The sequence below is a fragment of the Arvicola amphibius genome, chromosome 11, assembly GCF_903992535.2.
Source record: "Arvicola amphibius chromosome 11, mArvAmp1.2, whole genome shotgun sequence".
Lineage (NCBI taxonomy): Eukaryota > Metazoa > Chordata > Mammalia > Rodentia > Cricetidae > Arvicola > Arvicola amphibius.
In genome coordinates, this window is record NC_052057.2 from 111,161,054 (window position 1) to 111,182,767 (window position 21,714).

General features: G+C 41.6%; 1 protein-coding gene across 1 annotated transcript; it reads left to right on the forward strand.

Annotated features, from left to right (window-relative positions):
* The first annotated feature begins 18,062 nt into the window (after positions 1 to 18,062).
* Positions 18,063 to 19,749, forward strand: Npbwr1 (neuropeptides B and W receptor 1). The gene is made up of 2 exons (XM_038348285.1): positions 18,063 to 18,168; positions 18,539 to 19,749. Exon 2 carries the CDS (start codon positions 18,720 to 18,722, stop codon positions 19,707 to 19,709), a length of 990 nt encoding a protein of 329 aa, XP_038204213.1. The 5' UTR covers positions 18,063 to 18,168; positions 18,539 to 18,719; the 3' UTR covers positions 19,710 to 19,749.
* The last annotated feature ends 1,965 nt before the right edge of the window (positions 19,750 to 21,714 follow it).

Here is a 21,714-nt window from a genome sequence, read left to right on the forward strand (position 1 = left end):
AGATATAGTGGTTATTATGCCATGCACACCTGTGGTCTCCTGTTCTCAATTCTGTGTTATGAGGAATTATCAGTAGCACCTCTGCGTTGCCAGAATAGAGATGAGATAAATGATAATAGCTTTCAGTCCTTTGTTAAAGTTCTGTGACCTTTAAGCTACAGAAACTTGAGCCATACACAAATTGCCAGCCAGGCGAGCTGACTTGGTGTCAGAGTTAAGCTGTAAAAAATGGCTCATTTTAAGGGCAACCGCAAAAGTGATCCAGCTGGTTAAGAAAGGTGACGGAGAAGCCATGGACGACTACGTGCCGCTAAACGCTCGCGCCTCTAAGTGTGTTCCTCACAGGGAGCTTATCAGCGGTGATTTGCCAGTTATCAGATGCAGTGTGGGCAGCAAATGCTTCTCCATTAGCAGCTCTGGGCCTCAAAATGAGCAGGTGTGTTCTTCGCGGTGAACTAATGGTGAAAGGCTCAAAATGGCAAATGTTCCTTGAGATAGCTTTCTACCAAACTAGTGGCATTCTTGGATGTGTTTGGGGCGTTTGTTCCTTTATTAAATACAGCCTGAGCAACTCTGAGTGACTCTGTGCCTGTCACTAAGAGCACAGAGATGACACCCACTTTCTTGTCTTGTACCAGTCTGTCAGCTCAGAAGCAAGCATTGCCTGAGGCTAAGGAAGGATGTGCCGTGGAGACCAATTGTCATGAAGCTGTCTGAGGAGATAAGTTGTGGTTATCTGCCTAACGTACTTGTATTAGTTTATACAAGTTATGCAATTAAATTGATAGATTTTAATATATGAGAAACGTGATTTAATCTCAGTTTGACGGATCTTACTCTGACAGAAGGCTGGGGAAGTGAGAGCAGAGAGATCAAAGCAGCTGTTGTCTAGGACAGGTATGATGACTATGACAGGCTTAGCGGGACTACAAAGAAGGATGTGGACTCAAGGGGGACTCAGAGACCACCTTGAGCAGTTCTGACTAGAAATGAGTGTTACAGGGACTGTCACTTGTGAGTCTTGTCGTATACAAGTTGGTGCCCTTTACACAAACAGTATGGCGGTTTTGAGTAGCAAGGATGGCTGAGTGAAGGATGCTCGTGTATGCCAGGGAAGGTATCAGTGGGTGCCTAGATATAAACACATGAAGAGAGATCTGGGCTTCGATGCAGACCTGAGGGTGACACCACCAATGGGGCAGCTGGAGGTAGGTGTACACATCCCGTTATAGTTTGGACCCAGCAGACCATGACAACGTCAAATAAACAACAGTTTAGGTTTCAAGGGAAGGGTGCAAACGTGTTTTCCAGTGTTTAGTGGAAGTTTTTTTTCGGGTGACTTTGTTGATGTCACCAGAGCTCATAGAGGGCACTGTTGTATTATAAAACTTCATGCTATTCTAAGTAATCCTAATTTATTTACCACACCAAAAAGGGATGTCGTATTCTCAGCAAACAAAAGGGACTGTACTTCATCTACCTACGATAATTTTCAATAGGAACACTTCTTTCCTCTTCAAAACTAACTACACAAGTGCATGATTTATTCATTATGTCCCATTTGCATCCCTAGAGACAGATTTTGTTTCTTATTTGTGCATTGTGACAGGGTAAAAAGTCTGTCAGGGCTATTTTACAAAATTTTGCAAATTTAAATGGTACAGATTTTGATTTTCAGTTACCTGTGCATTTACCAAGTACAGTTCTCAATCAAGATACATAATAAATATGTCCTGAGAACATAGCTCATTTTGAATGATAAAGTTCAGACTAATACTAATGGAAATAATATTTAAAGGTATATTCAAATGAGCAGTCTTAAGCTTCTAAACCATTACTAGCCCAAAATCTTTATTTTGACATTTTAAGAGAGCCCTCCAAGTTAAAACCTGAGACGGTGCTCTTATAATAGAGACAGACCTGTGGTCTCTTTTGGTTTTACTACCAAGACGTTGAACACTGTGCCATCCCAGAAGGATTGCATGGAGGTGCCTTTGAATGCACCCTCAGTTGTAGATGTAGGTGAGACTTTGTTAGTTGCTCTTTGTTGGTGCTTGTACCCTCATAAGGTATCTTCTCAAGAAAAGACTGTGTTCATAGAACAGGAAAGATAAAATAAAAGTATAGCTATTGAAATATTACTAATAAACATTAAACTCATGGAAGAAGATAAACAATATCCACAATTATCCTCCCCAAAGCCAGCACTCCTTATTTCCACATACTTATTCACAAAACTGTGTCTGGTATTTTTAAAACCCTGAAGTTAAAAGCTAGTGGTCAGAGGCAGAGGTAGCTGACATTTACTTGAAAACATGTTTAATTAGTTACTTTTCTCATGGCTGTGATAAAATGTATTTCAAGGGCAATATAAAAAGGCAGGCTTGTTGTGGCTTATAGTCGAAGATAATTGGGTATTGTGGTGGGGAAGGCATGGGCGAGTGGACTGGGAGACGGCTGGCAAGTGGCAGCTGCGTCTGAAGTCGGGAAGCAGAGAGGGGATGTCTGTGCTCCACTCACAGTCTCCTTTTGGTTAGTGCAGGCGCCATGCATCAAATGGTGCTACCTTTAGTTAGGGTCATTTTCCAACCTCAATACACTCAATGTAGAAATTCCCTCAGAGACGTATGGAGGTTTGCCTCCTAGGTGAGCCTAGATCCTGTAATGCTGAAAGTTAATATTTACCATACACATGAATAACGGCTAAACATTGCTGTTAACATGGCTGGGTCGAAGGCGCCTAGAAAGCGGGTAGAGCATACTTCTGTGTGTACTGTGAAGGTATGTCGAAGAAGGCTGGAATGTGGGCACGTGAACTGAGTGGTAACAATCTGCCCTGAGTGCAGACAGCACCATCCAGTATATGGTGGGACCAGACAGAATGGAGGAGAAGAGAAAGACAGCCCCACGCACTCACTTCTTAAACAGGTGGATTTTCTTGCCGTCACTACTCGGCTCACCAGACACTGGGTTCTTCAGTTCTGGGATATGGGCTTGGATGAGTGGTTCTTTTTGAGGGTACTCAGGCCTTCAGTCTTATATTATTGCAACTTGCTCACTGCCCACTCACTACCTCTCTTAATAATGTTTTAATGAATTCTCATATTTACATATAAATATGTGCAACTTGATGAGTCCGTTTAGCACTGCTCAGATGTATGTGGATGCCTACAGCCAGAGAGCAGATCCATAAAGGTGCTGTGCTTCTGGTTTCATAAAAACATGCAAGGCCAATGGCTACCCACAGAGCTCATTTGTTTACCTGACTGCTGAGAACCACCTCTGTAGGAGATGTTTGATTAAGTGATCACACAAGTTGGAATATCTGTTACTTTTCTAGTTCTGGGTACAAAACACTCAGTAGCAGCAACTCAAGAGAAAACCAGTTTCAGGGAATATATTCTGTTATGGCAAGGGTAGCAAAGTGTTCTTGGTAACAGGGATGGCTAGTATGACTTGCTCCAGTCTTAGTGGGTCACGATGAAGAGGGGAATGAAAGCAGGGCCAGTCTATAGTCCTTTGAGTTTACACCTAGTGCTCTAGCTAGGCTCTACATCCCAAATGTTTCACAAATGTACTGCCACCTGGTGACCAAGTACAGTACACAAACACACAAGACTGTGGGGGGCAAGGACAGGGGGGAGCACTTTATACCCGAGTCATCCAGATGATATGGAAGACAGTATGCTAGGATTGGTCACTCCTGACACCAGGGGGCTCATGCTTCCCTTGAGTGGGTCCTGGGCTCAAGAAACAGAACTCTTCAAAGATGTTGAAATGGCACTTCCAAGGCTAGCTGTGAAGACTGATCTCTCCCTTGCTTGCACTTTCTCCCGAACTCTTCTTGCCTTCCTCCTTGTGGCTTATGGTTGAAGGCAGTTGGGTATTATGGTGGGGAAGGTGTGGTGAGTGAACTAGGAGGCAGCTGGTTGTACTGTGTCTGAAGTCAGGAAGGAGAGAGGGGATAATCTGTGCTCCACTACCCGCCCGGGAATAGTGGTCAGTCACTGGCCAGTTGCTGTCAAGTTCAGAAATTAAATCTTGCAACCACCAAATGAATGAGCCTCAGAATTGATCCTTTCCTAGGAGATAGATCGTAGAAATGGACCTTTGCCCAGAGATCCTTCATCTGAGGCCCTGACTGATATTTATGAGTTCCTGCAACAGAAGGACCCTGCCAAACCAACACTGAGTTACTAATTTAAGCCACTCAATTCTTGAGGATAATAATTAATAGTTATACAAAAAGTAAGTAACTCACTTCCACAAACATATCTTCTTTATGTACGTCCATTTTGGAAGACTTATACACATCTCTCTTTATCCAACTTCCCATCCAGTCTTCTCTCCTCCCTTCTCATGTGGTCCGCTACTGCCCACAGATGAATTAAGTCCATCTCTCCTAGAAAACTTCACCATTTTCATTTTTTAAAATGTCACTTATGGGAGAAGATAAAGTCCTTGCTGTCTTTTTAGGGGTCCCTTAAACTCTCCAGTGTTGTCTCCACTTTTGTCTTGAAAATATTGCCAGGAATTTCTTCATCATGAACATAACAAGTCGAATGTATTTAGTTATCTCTATGTTTTACATATTGTTATCTTCAATTCTAAGCCTCTGAACTAAATTGTTTGCTTAAGCTTTTCCTTACGTTGATATCAGGACCGTGATCCCTCTAGTCCTTAGAAAAAAACTTTTAAGAGTAACGCAGCCCAGGAGACTGTGCTCTGCTCTGTCAGAGCAGGGCTGCATTTTTATTCATTTTCTCTGTCCCCCAGAGACTCATTTCAGTGGCACACCCGTAATGACGCTTTCCATAATTTTCTCCAATTGCTGAGAACAATTCCTTCTCAGGAGCTTCCAAAGACTCTTCTGAGCATTGGTTTGCTTTGTTACATTGCTCTGCTTTGCATTACATTTTCTAAAGTGTGTTCTGACAAATACCAACCCCTCAGAAGCATTGTTAGGTAACAGACTCGATGAATCCTGCCCATTGTCTTTCATCTTGGATTGTGCTGGTTTACATGACTCCAAAAGGATCTTTAATAGAGAAACCTATGCATCCTAAACTTTCCCAGTTTGCCATTTTCACATATTATCTGTTATGTGTGTTGCAGAATGTGTTTGCTCTGTGTAATACCTACTGTCTGTGCCCATATTATATGTTCTTGAGTATGGTAGTTTCTTAGCGATTATTGGATGTGCTAAATGTTCAAGTGCACATCAAATGGTATCTTATTCTTGTAGACAGCTCTGGCAGACTTCATCTACACCATCATGAACTGAAGGAAATAAACGACCCCTGAAAACTCTGATCAAGAATTTGGGATTGTTGAAGGCCGTAATCAGTGGGAGAGGCGAAGACAATGAATTAACTACACCACTGGATTTGAAATGTAACAATTGCAAACATTGGGAGAGAGAATCTCTGACTTGTGGAAATCCAAAATAAGAACGGTAAGAAACTCAGCATTCAGATTAAATATGACAGCATTAGTTATCCTAAATAAAGCTCCCGTGAATCATCATTCAGAAACACACTCTATATCCTATGACATCTTCGATGATGCGACTGTTTGTATGATTTGGCTATCGCAGGGCATGTAGGCACCATATGCTAAGAATTTACATCTACAGCTGCATCAGTCAGCCTGCTGATCATCTGATTCTACCGCAGCAAAGGGAACTGTTCTCCACTAGGATCTGATTAATAGATGCTGTGACCACTTTGCTCTGTTCATTGTTCTCCACGGCGCGTCTTTCAGGAGCACAGTGTGCGGAAAGTGGGAAGTACAGTCATCTGCTTAGTGTCATGGAAAGCATTTCATTTTGAAAGAGTAATAACCAAGCAGCTCTAAGTGGTTTGATTCCAAACACTCAACACAGATGAATAGCGCAACTGACTTCATTATGTGGCGTGTCATACGAGAACAGCTGAGGAAACAAAGCCACATTGTGCAGGCACCTTTGTTCTATGACTGCGGGATGGACAGACCACTGTCCACATGAAAGCACATGCATTTGAACCATCTTTCATTATATTATCTTTATCAGCTATCTGTAAACAACAACGATAAACAAACAAATGAAACAGCTGCCACCAGGATGACCTTTTAACCCCTTTGGCCTTCAGCTTAAATTCTGTAATACGAAAAATGATTAATTAATTAGTAAAAACAGTAGTTGGCCACCTGTGACTAATTCCATAGAAGTACGAAAAACAGAAAGTGATTTGCACAGATCATAAAAGATCATTTCCTTATGCCTGAACAAACCTTTGATCCGAAGTTCTTGATATGAAATTTAAGCCTTGAAGCCAACAAAAGATATGGTATGATTTTGAGCATTTCTACATTCTTCCTGAGGCTTGATCACTAGTCAGACTCCTTGGGAGGGGATAGAGCCCTTCAGAGTAAGGGATTAGTGGGAGGGAGTTAGGTAATTGGAGTATGACCTTGGAGGGATACGGGGACCCCCTCCCCCAGCTGCTTCTCTCTCTCAGTCCCTAAGGAAAATAGTTATCCCGAAGATGGCTGGTTGCTTATCAAATGTTACCTTCCCTTTGGCTTACATGAAAGAAATGAATTAAATGCAATTTCTCAATGGAAAAGCTACTGAGATTTGTTCATATTTGAATCTGACTTAGCACTGAAACAGATACTATAATGCAGTAAGAAGGATTTGACATTGAAAATTCTTAATTCATTAGCAAATGCAAAATTTCATCTTTGGAATTTGTGTTTTGGCTTACAAATTCTAGTGTAGCAAAACCAGAGAGATCTAACAACATAATTGATCCAGGATATCTTCTTGTGTATCTAAATAAAGATTCATCAGGGTGTAGCATTTTAGGAACTTAGTCACATTCACGGGCTTTTGAAAAGATTTCTCGATTTTTAGAAAATTTAATTAGACTTTTATTTTGTAGATAACTCTGAGGTGTAAAATAATAATCGAGAGAGGCTCAGTGGGTGAAGGCATTTGCCATTAAAGCTAATCTCTGGGATTATACATGTGGATGTGGTCCAAGGAGAGAATAGACTCTTAACAGTTTGTTTTGGCTTTCCTTCACTCCACAGCATGCAGGTATGCATGTGTTTGCATACTCTCTCTCTCTCTCTCCCTCTCTCCCTCTCTCTCTCTCTCTCTCTCTCTCTCTCTCTCTCTCTCTCTCTCTCTCTCTCTCTCTCTCACGCACGCGCACACACACACACCCCAAAAGGGCATAAAATATAGAGGATCATTTTATGTTTTACCCCAGAAAATTTAGAGAATTCAGCATCCCCAGATCCCACTTCTTCAGTTGCTTGTATGGTAAAATCTTGGGTTGGTAGTGTACACGTAATAACTGGGGAGCCAGTGCTGATACATATCATTAACTAAGACCCATAGCTTTTATTACAGTTGGCTCTTTTCATTGTGTGGTTCTACAGAGAATTGCAAGCTTCAAATCCTCAGTTACAGAATCTAGACTGCCTTTCTCTATAGAACATAAACCATTCTGTTTCTCTCTCTCTCTCTCTCTCTCTCTCTCTCTCTCTCTTTCTCTCTCTCATTCCCCCTCTCTCTTTCTCTCTCTCTCTCATGCCACACCATACATTTACTCATTTTAAGTTATTATTGATAAATTTATATTATTATCTATCATGTTTATAGCTGTTCTCCATTTATTTTCTTGGTTATCTCTTTTTTCCTTTTTTTCTTCCAGTTTTTACTGACTTGATTAATTTTAATTGTACATTTTATAATTCTATTTATGTCCTTTCCTAGAATGTATTAATTATAGCTTGATTTTTTTTTTGCAGTGATTGTACTGGATTGGAATACGTTTTAAATACATATACAACTAATGTAAATCTATTTTCAATCACATGTTCAGTCATCAGTGTAAGTACCTTATATCACTGTTTCTGATTCTTCTGTTCTTTATAACATGTATCATTAATTTTGTGTGTAGAAGCTAAAATCAAATTCAATATTGCTAGCATTGTGTTGAGCCATCACATAGTCACTCAACTTGGAAAAGCAAGAGAAGCCATATTGGTTCACATTCTTCTCTCACTCCGCTGATGTGCCTCTTTTCTCAGTGTAGAAACTTCTAAATTTCTAACTAACAATTTTAATTCTAGCTGAATTATTTATTATTTCTTGCAGAGTACGTTCTTTATTTCTTGTCCTTACTATTCTACCAACATTCTGTTTCTGATACTTAGGGGATTCTCAGGATTGAAACTTTGTCTCCAGCTCTCTACTTTTATTCTGAGCCCTCACAGAACTCATGACACTGTAGGTCTTTTCTAGCATTCATTCCAAAATTTCTTCCACCTCTCTGTTACTCAGTCCCCAGGCCACTTCTACAAATTTTAGATATTTGTTACAGCAGCATTTCAGCATCTTGGTTTAGTTTCTTTGGGCTTCTGTAACAAAATGCCATAAACTAAGTGGCTCATAGGTAATAGAAATTGATTTCTCATAATCCAAGAGGTCTTGAAGTTCAAGATGAAGGGATCAGCAATACTGAACTCCAATAAAATCCTCCTTTCTGTACAAATACCTTTTCACTACACATTAAAATACAAAAGGGAACCAGAACTTCACAGGGGCCTGTATATGATTATAAGGGAACTAATCCAGTCATGAGAGCTGTACTTTCGTAACCCAGTAACCTCTGAAGGCCACATCCAGGACATCAAGGGCTACATTTTAATTACAATTCTCTTCAGCTTACAGTAAGGTTATATTCTTATTATGACACCAAATTGAAAATACTGTAAGTCAAAATGCATTTAATACATTGAATATACTGACCATGATAGCTTAGCAACCCAGTACATTGTAGAGGATCGATTGTTGAGAACAATGGCTTGCTTCTGTTGCCCAGTAAAATTGTAACAGGAAAATACCCAAATCCAAAAGTCCAAGTACAGTTTCTATTATATGTGCATTATAAAATTGAAAAATTAAGGCAAACACTGTAAGTCAGTGCCGATATCTCGGTGGAGACCTCCAATTGCCCATAACTCAGTGGGGACCTCCAATTGTCACTCACCGTGCCCCCATGTCTGTGCTCTGTGTGCTTTTACCCAGTTACCAAGCTTCGGGCAAGGGGCTGGAGGTTAAAATACACAAACACATACAGAGACACGGGCCATCCTTGAATTCCCCCAAAAATGCCCCCTTTATTGTGTTCAGGGGCAGATTATATAGAGATAGCCACGCTCCAGCCAAACCCACCAGAAACCACTCTCCTGCCATCAGGAATTCCTGAAGGTCTCGTGCTCAGAGCAGCTGTAGGCACTCAGATCAGGGGATTACAAGAAATTCAGGATCTGGGGTCTCACTGCTCCCAACATCTCAGTATTGTTTGTGGTTGATGATTGAAGGGTGTATTGGTTGCTTTCCAATGCTGTGATAAAATACCAAGAGGAAGGCAATTTATAGAAGAAAGAATTTATTTGGACCTATGGTTCCAGAGGGAGAGGGCCCATGAGGGTGGAGCAAAGTCATGGTAACAGGAGAGGAAAGTTGAGGACTCACATACTGAACCAAAAGCATCATCAGAGAGAGAATACTAGAAATGATGTAAACTTTTAACAGTCAAGGCCCACCACTAGTAACATACATCCTTCAATAAGGCCACTCCTTCTAGTCCTCACCAATCAGTGTCACCAACTAGGGACCAAGTGTACAAAGGCTAGAGACTATGAGGAACACGTATAATTCAAATCACTGCAAGATGGACAGAAACATTCAGACCATACCTACTCTAATATCACTTACAATTTTATTAGATATATTATGATCTAAAATTTCCACGTAAAAGGCAAATAATGAACGTGTCATGGTGTCACATGACTGTACCTCCAGTAACTCCGGAAACTCTGATGGGAGGGTTCATCACAGATCAAGAACCTGTGATTGGTCTAGGCAGCATAGCAATCATATTAAAAAACAGGCAAATATTATAATATTGGAATGCTAGATCAAATTACTTTATAATGCTAACATGGAACACATTTTCAATTTATTTATTTATTTATTGCAAAGTAGGAGAGAAACGTCATTTTAAAACAATAATACTGATCACACAATTGGGAAAATACTCATGGGTATAGTCTGTGAATCTTTATTTACATAGGATTTGAAACTTCAGGTCTTGCAAATTTCCATAGGCTAGAGCAGAATGCATAAAAGGCAGCATAATTTTGCTGTTCTGAGGTAATACGCTCCTGGTGACCTGAACTCTTTCTCAATATGTCCAATGCTGATGCTATGAGAAATCATACCTGCTCTTTATCTGTGCCTCATCTGCTTTAGTGGTTGAAAGTTTGTTAAAGGTTATATTTTGAATCCAGTACTTTAATTTGTTGATATCCCAAAGTAAAGGTGAGACTAGGAAGAAAGAATTGTAAAGAGCTAAATAATCTTCAAAGGAAAGGGTGAGGTGCCTTAGCCAATTTACTCTCTGGAAAGACTACAGGGTCTGGGAGACAGACAGAGAGGCCAAGTAGGCAACCGCATGCTTGCAGGCAGGTAGCTCCTGTTAAGAAAGACTCAGAGCTAGCTAAAAATGAGAAGGATGCTGAGCAGCTGGCAACATTTCACAAAAGATGCACTGAAGGCTTTCAGAAGTGGGTTGGTCTTTGCTAAGTTATCTCATGTCTTTTAGAAAACATGGACACACTCCAAATTATCAGTGTCAGTCATGATGTGTCATAGGTGGGTTTCTAACATTTGAAGACTACAGTGTCATAAAATGAGTCATTTGTGTTTTAACTTACATTCACTTTTCTTTTTGTATACTAATGTGTACACCTGTAATTTTTTAAAACTTCAAATACTTTAGTACATTTGGGGCATGTTTTAAAAAAATGGAATGGGGCAGATCTTCACATTTCCCTCTGCTGCTCCAGATCTAATCCCCCAGGCTCATCCCCTGCTCTGTAGCAGAGACCATGTTGCAGTCCCACCCCATGTCTAGTGCATCCCACGGATGTTCCCCTTTCAACTCTTTGACCACTCATTGCATTATCCTAGGCCCCAACTCCAGCATGCACTCCCTGGGAACCCATAGGCCACTCCTGCTAGGGAAGCAGGTGGGCTTACTGCAGATCTTCACCTCTCCATGCAAAGACCAAATCAAAGAACAATAGGAATAAAGGAAGGAGAAGAAACCCAGGTCGAAGGCACAGAAAATATTTTCAATAAAATTATAGAAGAAAATCTCCTTAAGATAAAGTTGAGATGCCTGTCAAAGTACAAGTAGCTTATAGGACAACAAATAGACTGTACCAGAAAATGAATTCTCCCTGACATATAATAATCAAGACATTCAACATATAGAAAAAAGAAGATATTAAAAGTTGCAAGGGATAAGATAAAGTAACATATCAAAATAGACTTGTTAGAATTAAAATGATTTCTCAGTTTAGACTCTAGAGTCCAGAAAGGCCAGGACAAATTGCTGCAGACTCTAAGAGACCAAAAATAACACCCCAAACTACTATAACCAGTATAGTAGTCACCATAGATGGAAAAATAAGATATTTCATGATAAAATAAAATTTAAGCAAAGACACGAGAAGAAAAACTCTAATCTAAAGAGGTTATCCATATTCAAGAAAATGCAGCAAACAAATGATCCCACACAAGCAAATCAAAAGGAGAGAAGCACACACACCACCAACAACAAAATAACATGAACCAGCAATCATTGGCCATTGCTCTCTCATGGTCTTAACTCTCCAATAAAAGGAAATAGACCAAGAAAACATATGTAAAAACAGATTCCGCCACTCTGTTGCATCCAAGAAACACACCTTAACATTAAGAAAATAAAAATAACACTGTGCACTGTATTTTGGGGGGGAGAAGGAGTTCACATAAAAGTTAACATCTGCCTTTTAGTTTTTAGTCATTTTCTTTATTAAATCTTTGGGGGTTTCACATCATGCACCCAAATTCTGTTCACCTCCCAGCCCCCCACCCTCCCTATCCCTTTTGTGTCCCCCACCACAAAAGAAATCAAAGTAAGTAAGCAAGCAAACAAAAGCAAGACCCCCCCCCCCCCCCCAATAAACCCAATAAACCAAAACAGAGCAAGAACCACACCAGGAGCAGAAAAATCTTTGCCTTTTCTTCTCTCCTGCTTCTCCATTACCTCTTCGTCTATCATGGTGGCATTGGTGGCTTCCACATGTCATATAATATACCACTCTGTTCCATCATCTTGACTGGCCAATATTCATTGCAACGAGTCACTGGTCTGGTTCAAGGCCTGTGGTTTTTCATATAGCAGCTGGATCTTCACTAGAGCTTCTCTTGGGTACTCTGTAGTCACCCCGAGTCTTGGAGATTGTGAGGGTGTTGGTCCACAGGACCAGTCCCTTCATGAACTCCAGAAGGACCCAGATAGGGTAGATAGAGTCAACCCAAGGCACAGATGTGGGCCTGGGTATTAGCCAGGCAGGTCAGACAGAGCCTCTGGGGCCACACACCTTGGGTGGAGTTAACTACCTCAACAACATTCATGCCCTCAGGGTAGGTTCATCTTCACCTGTGGTGAGGGGTCCTCTCTCCCTAGTACAGGGGCCAGCTCTCTTGCTGTAGAATAACACTATGCATTCTACATGAGCACCACAGATTAAAGCTAGATATCAACATCAGAGAAAACAGAAACTTATGGAAAGGGAACAACTCTCTCCTTAAAGAAAAATGGCTCAAGATTGAAATTAACAAAGAAATTAAGGACAATTTAAGATTGAGCAGAAATGAATACACATCATATGCAAACATATACGACACAATGAAGACTATTCTAAGAGGCAAGTTCATAGCACTAAGAGCCTACAAACAAAAGATGGATAAATCTCATACTAGCAATTTGACAGCACACCAGAAAGCTCTAAAGCAAAAAGAAGAAATCACAACTTAAAGGAGTAAACAGGAAGAAATAATCACTCTCAGGACTGAAATCAATTAAATAGAAACAAAATAACAATACAAAAAATTGATAAAACAAAGAGATAGTTCTTGGAAAATCAGTAAGAGTGACAAGCTCTTATTGACTAAAAGAAATGAAGAGGGGGATATAGCAATAGATACCAGGGAAATCTAGAGAGTCAGAAAGACATACTTTAAAAATATTTACTCCACCAAATTGGAAAATCTAAATGAAATGGATAATTTTCTTCACATATACCATCTACCAAACTCAAATCAAGATCAGAAAACCAATTTAAACAGATCTATAAGCCCTAGTGAAATAGAAGTAGACATTAAAAGTCTTCCAACCAAAAAAAAAAAATCCCAGAGCCTGATGGTTTTAGCACAGAATTCTACCAGACTTTCAAAGAAGAATTAATGCCAATAGTCCTGAAATTATTCCACAAAATAGAAACAGAGGAAAGATTGCCCAATTCATTTGATGAGGCCACAGTTATCCTGATACCCGAATCACACAAAGATGTAGCAAATTGAGAATTTCAGACCAATTGCTCTCCTCAATATTGATGCAAAAATTCTCAAAAAAATAATTGCAAACTGTGTTAAGAACATATCAAGAGATCAACTGTCATGATCAAGTAGACTTTATTGCAGATTTTCAGGGATGATTCAACATATGTAAATCCATGAATGCAATCCATCATATAAACAGACAAAAATAAAACCACACAATATTTTCATTAAATGCAGAAAAGTCCTTTGAGAAGATACACCAACCCTTCATGACAAAAATCTTCAGGATATTAGGGATACAAGGGACATATCTTAAATGAATATATAAACTTAAGAAAGACAGTTTAGAACAGGCCCATAACAAACATCAACTTCAGTAGAAAAGAACTCAAAGAAATTTCACTAAAATCAGGAACAAGACAAGGTTGTCTACTCTTTCCATACCTATTCAATACAGTACTTGATGCCTGCACTAGAGCAATAAGACCCCTGAAGATCCAGTGGATACAAATTGGAAAGGAAGATATCAAAGTATCACTATTTGCAGATTATATGATAGTATACATAAGCAACCTCAAAAATTCTACCTGGGAACTCCTAAAGCTGATATACACCTTCAGCTGAATATAAAATTAGCTCACAAAATTCAGTAGCCCTCCTATATGGAAATGACAAACGGACTGAGAAAGAAATCAGAGAGACAACACCTTTCACAACAGCCTGAATAACATAAACTATCTTGGAATAATTCTAACAAAGCAAGTTAAAGACTTAAATGACAAAAATTTCAGGTCATTTAAAAAAGAAATTGGAGAAAATATCAGGAGATGAAAAGATATACCATACTCATAGGTTGATAGGATTAACAAAGTAAAACGTCTACCCTACTGAAAACAATCTACAGAATCCCTATCAAAAAGCCAACACAATTCTTCAAAGATCATCTACGGGCAATTCTCAGCTTCATATGGAAATACAGAAAACCCAGGGAAGTTAAAGCAATTTGGAATAATAAAAGAACTCCTGGAGGTATCACCATCACTGATCTCAAAATTGTACTATAAAGCTATAGTAATAAAACAGTATGGTCTTGTGACAAAACAGATATATTGATCAATGGAATCAAATTGACACGTGCACCTATTGACACGTGCTTTTTTTTTTAATTAAGTAGCTAGAAAAACACAGTAGGAAAAAGAAAGCATCTTCATTAATGGTGCTGGTCAAACTGGATAGCGGAATGTGGAAGCATGCAAATAGATCCATACTTTACATTTCTGCACAAAACTCAGCTCCAAATGGATCACAGACTGACCTCAACAGAAAACCAGATATGCCAAACCTGATAGAAGAGAAAGTTAGGAATAACATTGAACTATCTGGCACAGGAAAAGAAGTTCTAAACTGTTAGCATGGGCACTAAAACCCACAACTAATAAATGAAACCTAATGAAACTGGGAAGCTTCTGCATGACAAAGGACACTCACATGGAAAAAGTAGCAGCCTACAGAATGGGAAACACTTTTAACCACCTCCAGGTCCAATCTTTATTTGATTATTTTTTTAGTAAACAAATATATAAAGAACTCAAGAAACTAGATATTAAGAATACAACCTTTTTTTTTTTGCTGGGCAGTGGTGGCATACACCTTCAATCCCAGCACTTGAGAGGCAGAGGCAGGCGGATCTCTGAGTTTGAGGCCAGCCTGGTCTACAAGAGCTAGTTCCAGGACAGCTAGGCTGTTACACAGAGAAACCCTGTCTCGGAAAAAGAACAACAACAAAAAGAATACTACCCAATTTTTAAAATGGGATACAAGCCTAAACAGACAATTCTCAATAGAGGAAACTCAATGGCCAAGAAGCACTAAACAAATGTTTAATATCCTTAGTCATCAGGGAAATCAAATCAAAGCTACTTTGAGATTTCATCTCTCACCTCTCAGAATGGTTAAGATGAGCAAAACAAGTGACAGCTCATGCTGATGGGGATGTAGAGTAAGAGGAAGAAACACTCATCCACTGGTGATGGGAGGACCACTTCTTACAACCTGTATGCAAATCAGTGTGGCAGTTCCTCAGGAAAATGGAGATTGATCTACATCAATGTCCAGCTATTCCACTCGGGAATATACCCAAAGAATGTTTCATTCTGTAACAAAAACCACTTGCTTAAACATATTCATTGCTGCTTTGTTAATAATAGCCAGAAATAAAAAAAAAAAAAAACGTAGCCTAGATGTCTGTTATTGGATGAACGGATAATGAAAACATGGCACACTTAGGTTAGAGGGAGGGACTAGAGGGAACAGATAACACCATGCCAGGAAAGAGAAATAGAATAGATTATCATGGATGGATGGGGGTGGGGGAAGATAAAGAATAAGTGGAGAGGCTGGAGGTGGGGATAGAGAGTGGGAGGTTCAACAGTGAGAGGCAGCTAAAATTATAGGCATTTGAAAGGGTTGTATAGAAACCGAATACAATAGGAGCTTTCTAAAATATATTCATATATGAAGACAACCTAAACTATAGTGGCATTTCATTTGTATTTAATAAATAAATGTTGCCTGAATATCAGAAAAGTAAAATAGCCATGCTGACCAGCCTTACAGATCAGGCAGCAATGACACACACTTTTAATCCCAGTTAGAGACACTAGTTTGCCTAGAAACCAGGCAGTAGTGGCACACACCCTTAATCCCAGAACTAGAGAGGAATATAAAACGGGAGGAGACAGCTCTCAGTCTCAGTCTCATTCTGAGGTTTCTTGGAGGCAAGATCACCATTTTCAGACTGAGTTTGAGGTAAAAGCCAATAGCTGACTGCTTTGTTTTTCTGGTTTTCAGGTTGAACCCCAAAATCTGTCTCTGAGTTTTTATTAATTGTGCTTCACTAAATGAAATTGCCAAGTAATGGGAAGAGACAGGCTGAATTGGCCATGTCTTGTCATAAAACGAAGCTTCTAATATCGGGATTGGGTTACATCCAATTGAGTTTTTGGCCAAAGGGATCCCATGGGAATCCAAAAACCTGGGTTGTTGCTCTCCACAAACTGGCAGCAAGGTTCTGTTGCTGAAGGCAACACCTACACAATTGATTGAACGTGAAGATGTCAAGTAGGTGCCTACATAGAGCCTAAACTTCTACGTTCTAGTGTCTTTGGCACAAGAAGATAGTCTATATGCTAGCAAAAGAGAAATGTAAGCATCAAGACAGCCACAAATCCTTTGGGCTACATGGTGTAATGTTTGCAAGATATGCTAAGGCAATGGTGACACAAAGCTTGTGGGAGTGACCACCAGTACCTGATTGCACTTACGACCCACTCCACAAGATGGAACCCTTATCCAACACTGCTTGGTTGACCAAGAGCCAGAGACTAGATAAATAACCCAGGGACCTAGGGTTAAACCAAATAATACTTCTCTTTAAAAGACGTAGTGAGAAAAAGACTCCTAATGATATTCTACTATACTCATTGATCAGTGCTATGCTCCGTCTTCATCAGAAGCTCAGGAAATCCCCTGAGAAAAGGAGTCAGTACGAGCACAAGAGCCAGAGGGTATGGGAAACACCAGGAAAACAAGGCCCTCGAAATCAACATGAGCAAAGCTCACATAAACTCACAGAGAGTGAAACAGCATGCTCAGAACCTGCACAGGGCCTGCACGGGTCTGCACAGGTCTGCACCAAGTCTGCACAGGTCTGTACCAGATCTGCACAGGTCTGCACCAGGTCCTCAGCATATCTCTCTTGGCTTCTGTTTTTGTGTTCTTATGATATTCTTAAATGTGTGAATGAGTAAGTTTCTCTTTCTTGCCCCTTCTCTTAGGGTTCTTTTCCTTCTGTTGGTTTGACCTGTCCAACTTTGATGTGATAGTTTTTGTTTTTTATTTTATTTTATTTTTATATATTTTTTAAAATGACTGAAAACTTGGATACTAAAGTATAAATTTATATCTGCTGGGAGAGGAAAAATCTGTTTTCTCCAATGGAGTGGCACTGGGTATATCAACCACTCTAGGGCAGGCCTCAACATATAGTGGACTCCACAGTTAATTTTTATGCTTTTATTTGGTTACAGATTTGGTTTGTTTTTATTTTTTCTGTTTGAGTGTTGTTTCATTTTGTTTTCTTAGGTTTGTTGTATTGGTTTTTTGTTTATTTTGAGAAGGAACTTAAAGTTGAGTGGGTAGGGAGAGGATCTGGAAGACTTGGGGGAGGGAAAGGATATGATCAAAATATATTAAATTTAAAAATTTTAAATAATAAAATATTAAAAAGAAGAATAAATAAAACCTGGTATGGGGACCTTTTCTCCAATTGTTCTTTAAAACGGAATATTCATATCTTAACTATGCTGTTCTTAGGTTCAATTCCCGACAAGAGAGCTTTTCATGATTCCAATTGAACTGAGTTTAAAAAAAAAAAACAAACAAACAAACAAAAAAAACTACAGGAAGTCAGCAAAGAAGCCTTTGGGGACGCTGTTTTTTTACTAGGAGTGGAATGGGCAGCGGTGACAGGTTGACAGAGACTAGTCACTGTGGCTATGTGCTGCCTGCACTTCAGACTCTTAGGAGACACTGCCTCTGGGCAGACTCCGGGAGGCAGACCAGGCTGACAGACACCACAGCATCCTTCAGCAGATGGTTGCATTCCTCTCTGACCTCCCCAGGAAGCGCAGATCTTTTGTGAGACCAGCCAGGTAAGATAAAGATTGCTGCCGGTAGTCCTATTATCCAGCATGCAGGGGAACTTGCGGCTGTAGAATTCGGTGGGGAGACCCGAGTGTGTCCCGGGGCTCTAAAACGGCGTGAGCTGGATTTACATGTTCTTAGGAGTTAAGTAGCATCTTTGATGTATTCAAGGGGCTGGGATCAGATTTCGGCTGGTGGAGGGAAGAGCTCGGGACCTAGCAGCCACCTCCAACTCTGAACCTTGCTTCTCCCCAAAGCTACACCTGGAGGAATATAACCTGTGTTTTTTTTTTTTTTTTTTTTTTTTTTTTTCTTTTTTCTTTTTCTAGTTTTTCGAGACAGGGTATAACCTGTGTTTTTAATTCTGCTTTTAACTAGCGAGTCCCGGGCTATAGTGGGCTGAGTAGCTTGTGGGGAACGCCCCCTCCGGTGCATAGCCACAGAAAGGCTCAGAGACCCAGGCAGTGCAGATCCCTGTCAACGCGGACTTACAGACTCGAGTCCCGCGGGGCTACTGAGTGGAATCGGAGGGATCACCGACTCCCCTGCCGTCGCCAAGATGCACAACTTGTCGCTCTCAGAGCCTGGCGGAGGCAATTTGTCGTGCGGCGGCTCGGCTCTGGGCTGTTCCAACGGGTCGAGCCCCGCGCCTTTGCCGCTGCCCCGGCCACTGGCGGTCGCAGTGCCTGTCGTCTACGCGGTGATCTGCGCGGTGGGACTGGCGGGCAACTCAGCGGTGCTGTACGTGCTGCTGCGCGCGCCGCGAATGAAGACTGTCACCAACGTGTTCATCCTCAACCTGGCTATCGCCGACGAGCTCTTCACCCTGGTGCTGCCCATCAACATCGCCGACTTCCTGCTGAGGCGCTGGCCCTTCGGGGAGGCCATGTGCAAGCTCATCGTGGCCGTCGACCAGTACAACACGTTTTCTAGCCTCTACTTCCTCACCGTCATGAGCGCGGACCGCTACCTGGTGGTGCTGGCCACAGCCGAGTCGCGCCGGGTGTCGGGGCGCACTTACGGTGCTGCGCGCGCTGTCAGCCTGGCGGTGTGGGTGCTGGTGACTCTAGTCGTGCTGCCCTTCGCGGTGTTCGCCCGGCTGGACGAGGAGCAAGGCCGGCGCCAGTGCGTGCTGGTCTTCCCGCAGCCAGAGGCTTTTTGGTGGCGTGCCAGCCGCCTGTACACACTGGTGTTAGGCTTCGCCATCCCTGTCTCCACGATTTGCGCCCTCTATACCACCCTGCTGTGCCGGCTGCGAGCCATCCACCTAGACAGTCACGCCAAGGCTCTGGACCGAGCCAAGAAGCGTGTGACCTTGTTGGTCACAGCGATCCTGGCCGTGTGCCTCATCTGCTGGACGCCTTACCACTTGAGCACCATAGTGGCACTCACCACCGACCTGCCTCAAACACCCCTGGTCATTGGCATCTCTTACTTCATCACCAGCCTGAGCTATGCCAACAGCTGCCTCAACCCCTTTCTCTACGCCTTCCTGGATGATGGCTTCCGCAGGAGCCTTCGGCAGCTGGTATCCTGTCGTGCTGCCTGATGCCCTGTGGACCCGAGCCAGCTGGTTTCAGGGGAACCCCGGGAGTGCGGTTCCCAAGCAGCAGGCTCGACGTCCTGGACGTCCTGAGGCCCCTTCCCGGCATACAGAACCTCAGGCTCTTCTCAGAACTGAGTGATCCCGGATTTCACCATCCCTTAAGTGAGGTCCAGGACAGCTTAGGTAAGGACATGGCACTGGTTTCTCCCTACAGCTAAGGGCAGAGCTTGACCCCTGAACTTAGGGAAAGTGGCAGGCAGTGTTGTTGAAACAAGAATCCAACTCTGCCTCATCTTCTTCTTAGTAGGACATCCCTAGGATGTCGCAGGCGCCCCCCTCCGGCGTCTCAGCGCTTGTCTGTGTTCTTTTGTTTCTTTGCCTTCCAAGACAGACGCCAGTGATTTTGATCACGCTGGTAAACAGCCTGTCCTGAACACTCTAATTGCCTGGGAACGGCGATAAAGACACAATCACTAGAGGTGTGGAGCTGAGCATGCATGATGAAGGAGGCTGGAGCCTGGCTATGACTGTCAAGAACAGAGATAATCACCCATCCAGTCTCCCAGACAACCTTCTTTCCAAACCCTGGACTCAGCCTAAAAGATTGTAAGAGCCCCGAGTCCAGAGAAATCACCAGAGCCGGGTTCCAGCGCCCTCTTGAGGAGCCAGGTATCCAGCGAGTTTTCGAGAACAGTTTTTACACTGGGGGCGGGGAAGGGGGAGGGGCAGCCAACAGCTCTTAACATTCCTCTCCTTCCTGGTGTCTGTAAGTACTCCAAAACATCCCTCCTGCCTCCTGGACTTCACTGGTCTCACTTACGACCTGAACCATTTTAATTGTGTGTACAGTTTTTCAGGACGAAGAACTCTGTAAATAATACATATGTCTTCATCTCACAGGCTACTTAGAGGACTGTAAAATTATAAAAGTGCAACTTGTTTCATCCTTGGTTCCACTTCCTGAATATTCTTTCAGGACCTCCCTTCAGGAACAGCCTGGGATAAGACCCACAATGCACCCCAGCCTTTTCTTGGCTAGACCCTTGCTTACACTCTAACCACAGGGAACTCCTAAACTTTGTTCAATTCTAGGGATTGCCTCTAAAAGCCCAGGGAACACCTGTTTCTGCTTTCCCACAGGGATTTCTGGTTACCTGTTTTTTTTTAAAAAAATTTTTTATCTCGTTATACCTACTTATGGAAGACAAGCTTAGATAGCGGTCTGCCCAGCCCTCTCTGCAGTTTGCACCTCAGACACTAGGTCTGAGATGACCAGACTCATCAAAGACTGCACTGTCTTAAATGGTGTGTTTAGGATGAATCATTGGAAGGAATGATATGATTTTAATGTTTGTCTCCTATGGGAAAGTTTGATTTTATGTGTAACAAGAGTGTTGGTATCAGATTTTGTTTACCTAGTTTGGTACTCAAGCAAATTTCTCTGTTATTTACATTCAAAAGACCCTTCAAAAATATGCAGAAGGGAAATGCTCTCTCTTGAAAGAGGGAGGCCAAGCCCCTCTCTGATTTTGGTGAACGAGAATTGGTTCCCTAGTTCTTGGAGATGTAGGGAAATTAAGATAGTTTTCAAGTATTAGTTGAGAAAGTTCATCTAGAGTCTGTGTGTCTTGTGTGTAAATAACAGCAAATTGATCAAAATAAAGCTTTGCATCAGTCATGTATTTGACCCATCATGGCCTCAGAATTGGCCTCTGATGTGTCTTCAGAAGGATCTGGAATTTGTTCATAGTCTATAAATTTCTGGGTAACATTCTACAGGAATTTCATTAAAATTTAATTCTTGTATGAGTGCTCTGTAATTTTTCAAAAATAGGGTTTTAAAGTGGAGTGAAGTTTAAATTGCACAGGGTGATGGATAAAGGAGATGACGGAACTTTGACCACAGATGCCAAGCGCCATCACCTTAATTGGAAATTCGGCCTTCTCTAGCACAGCAACAGCACAGATCAGAGGGAGGCTCAGGTAGCTTTCTGTTCACTGCATCAAC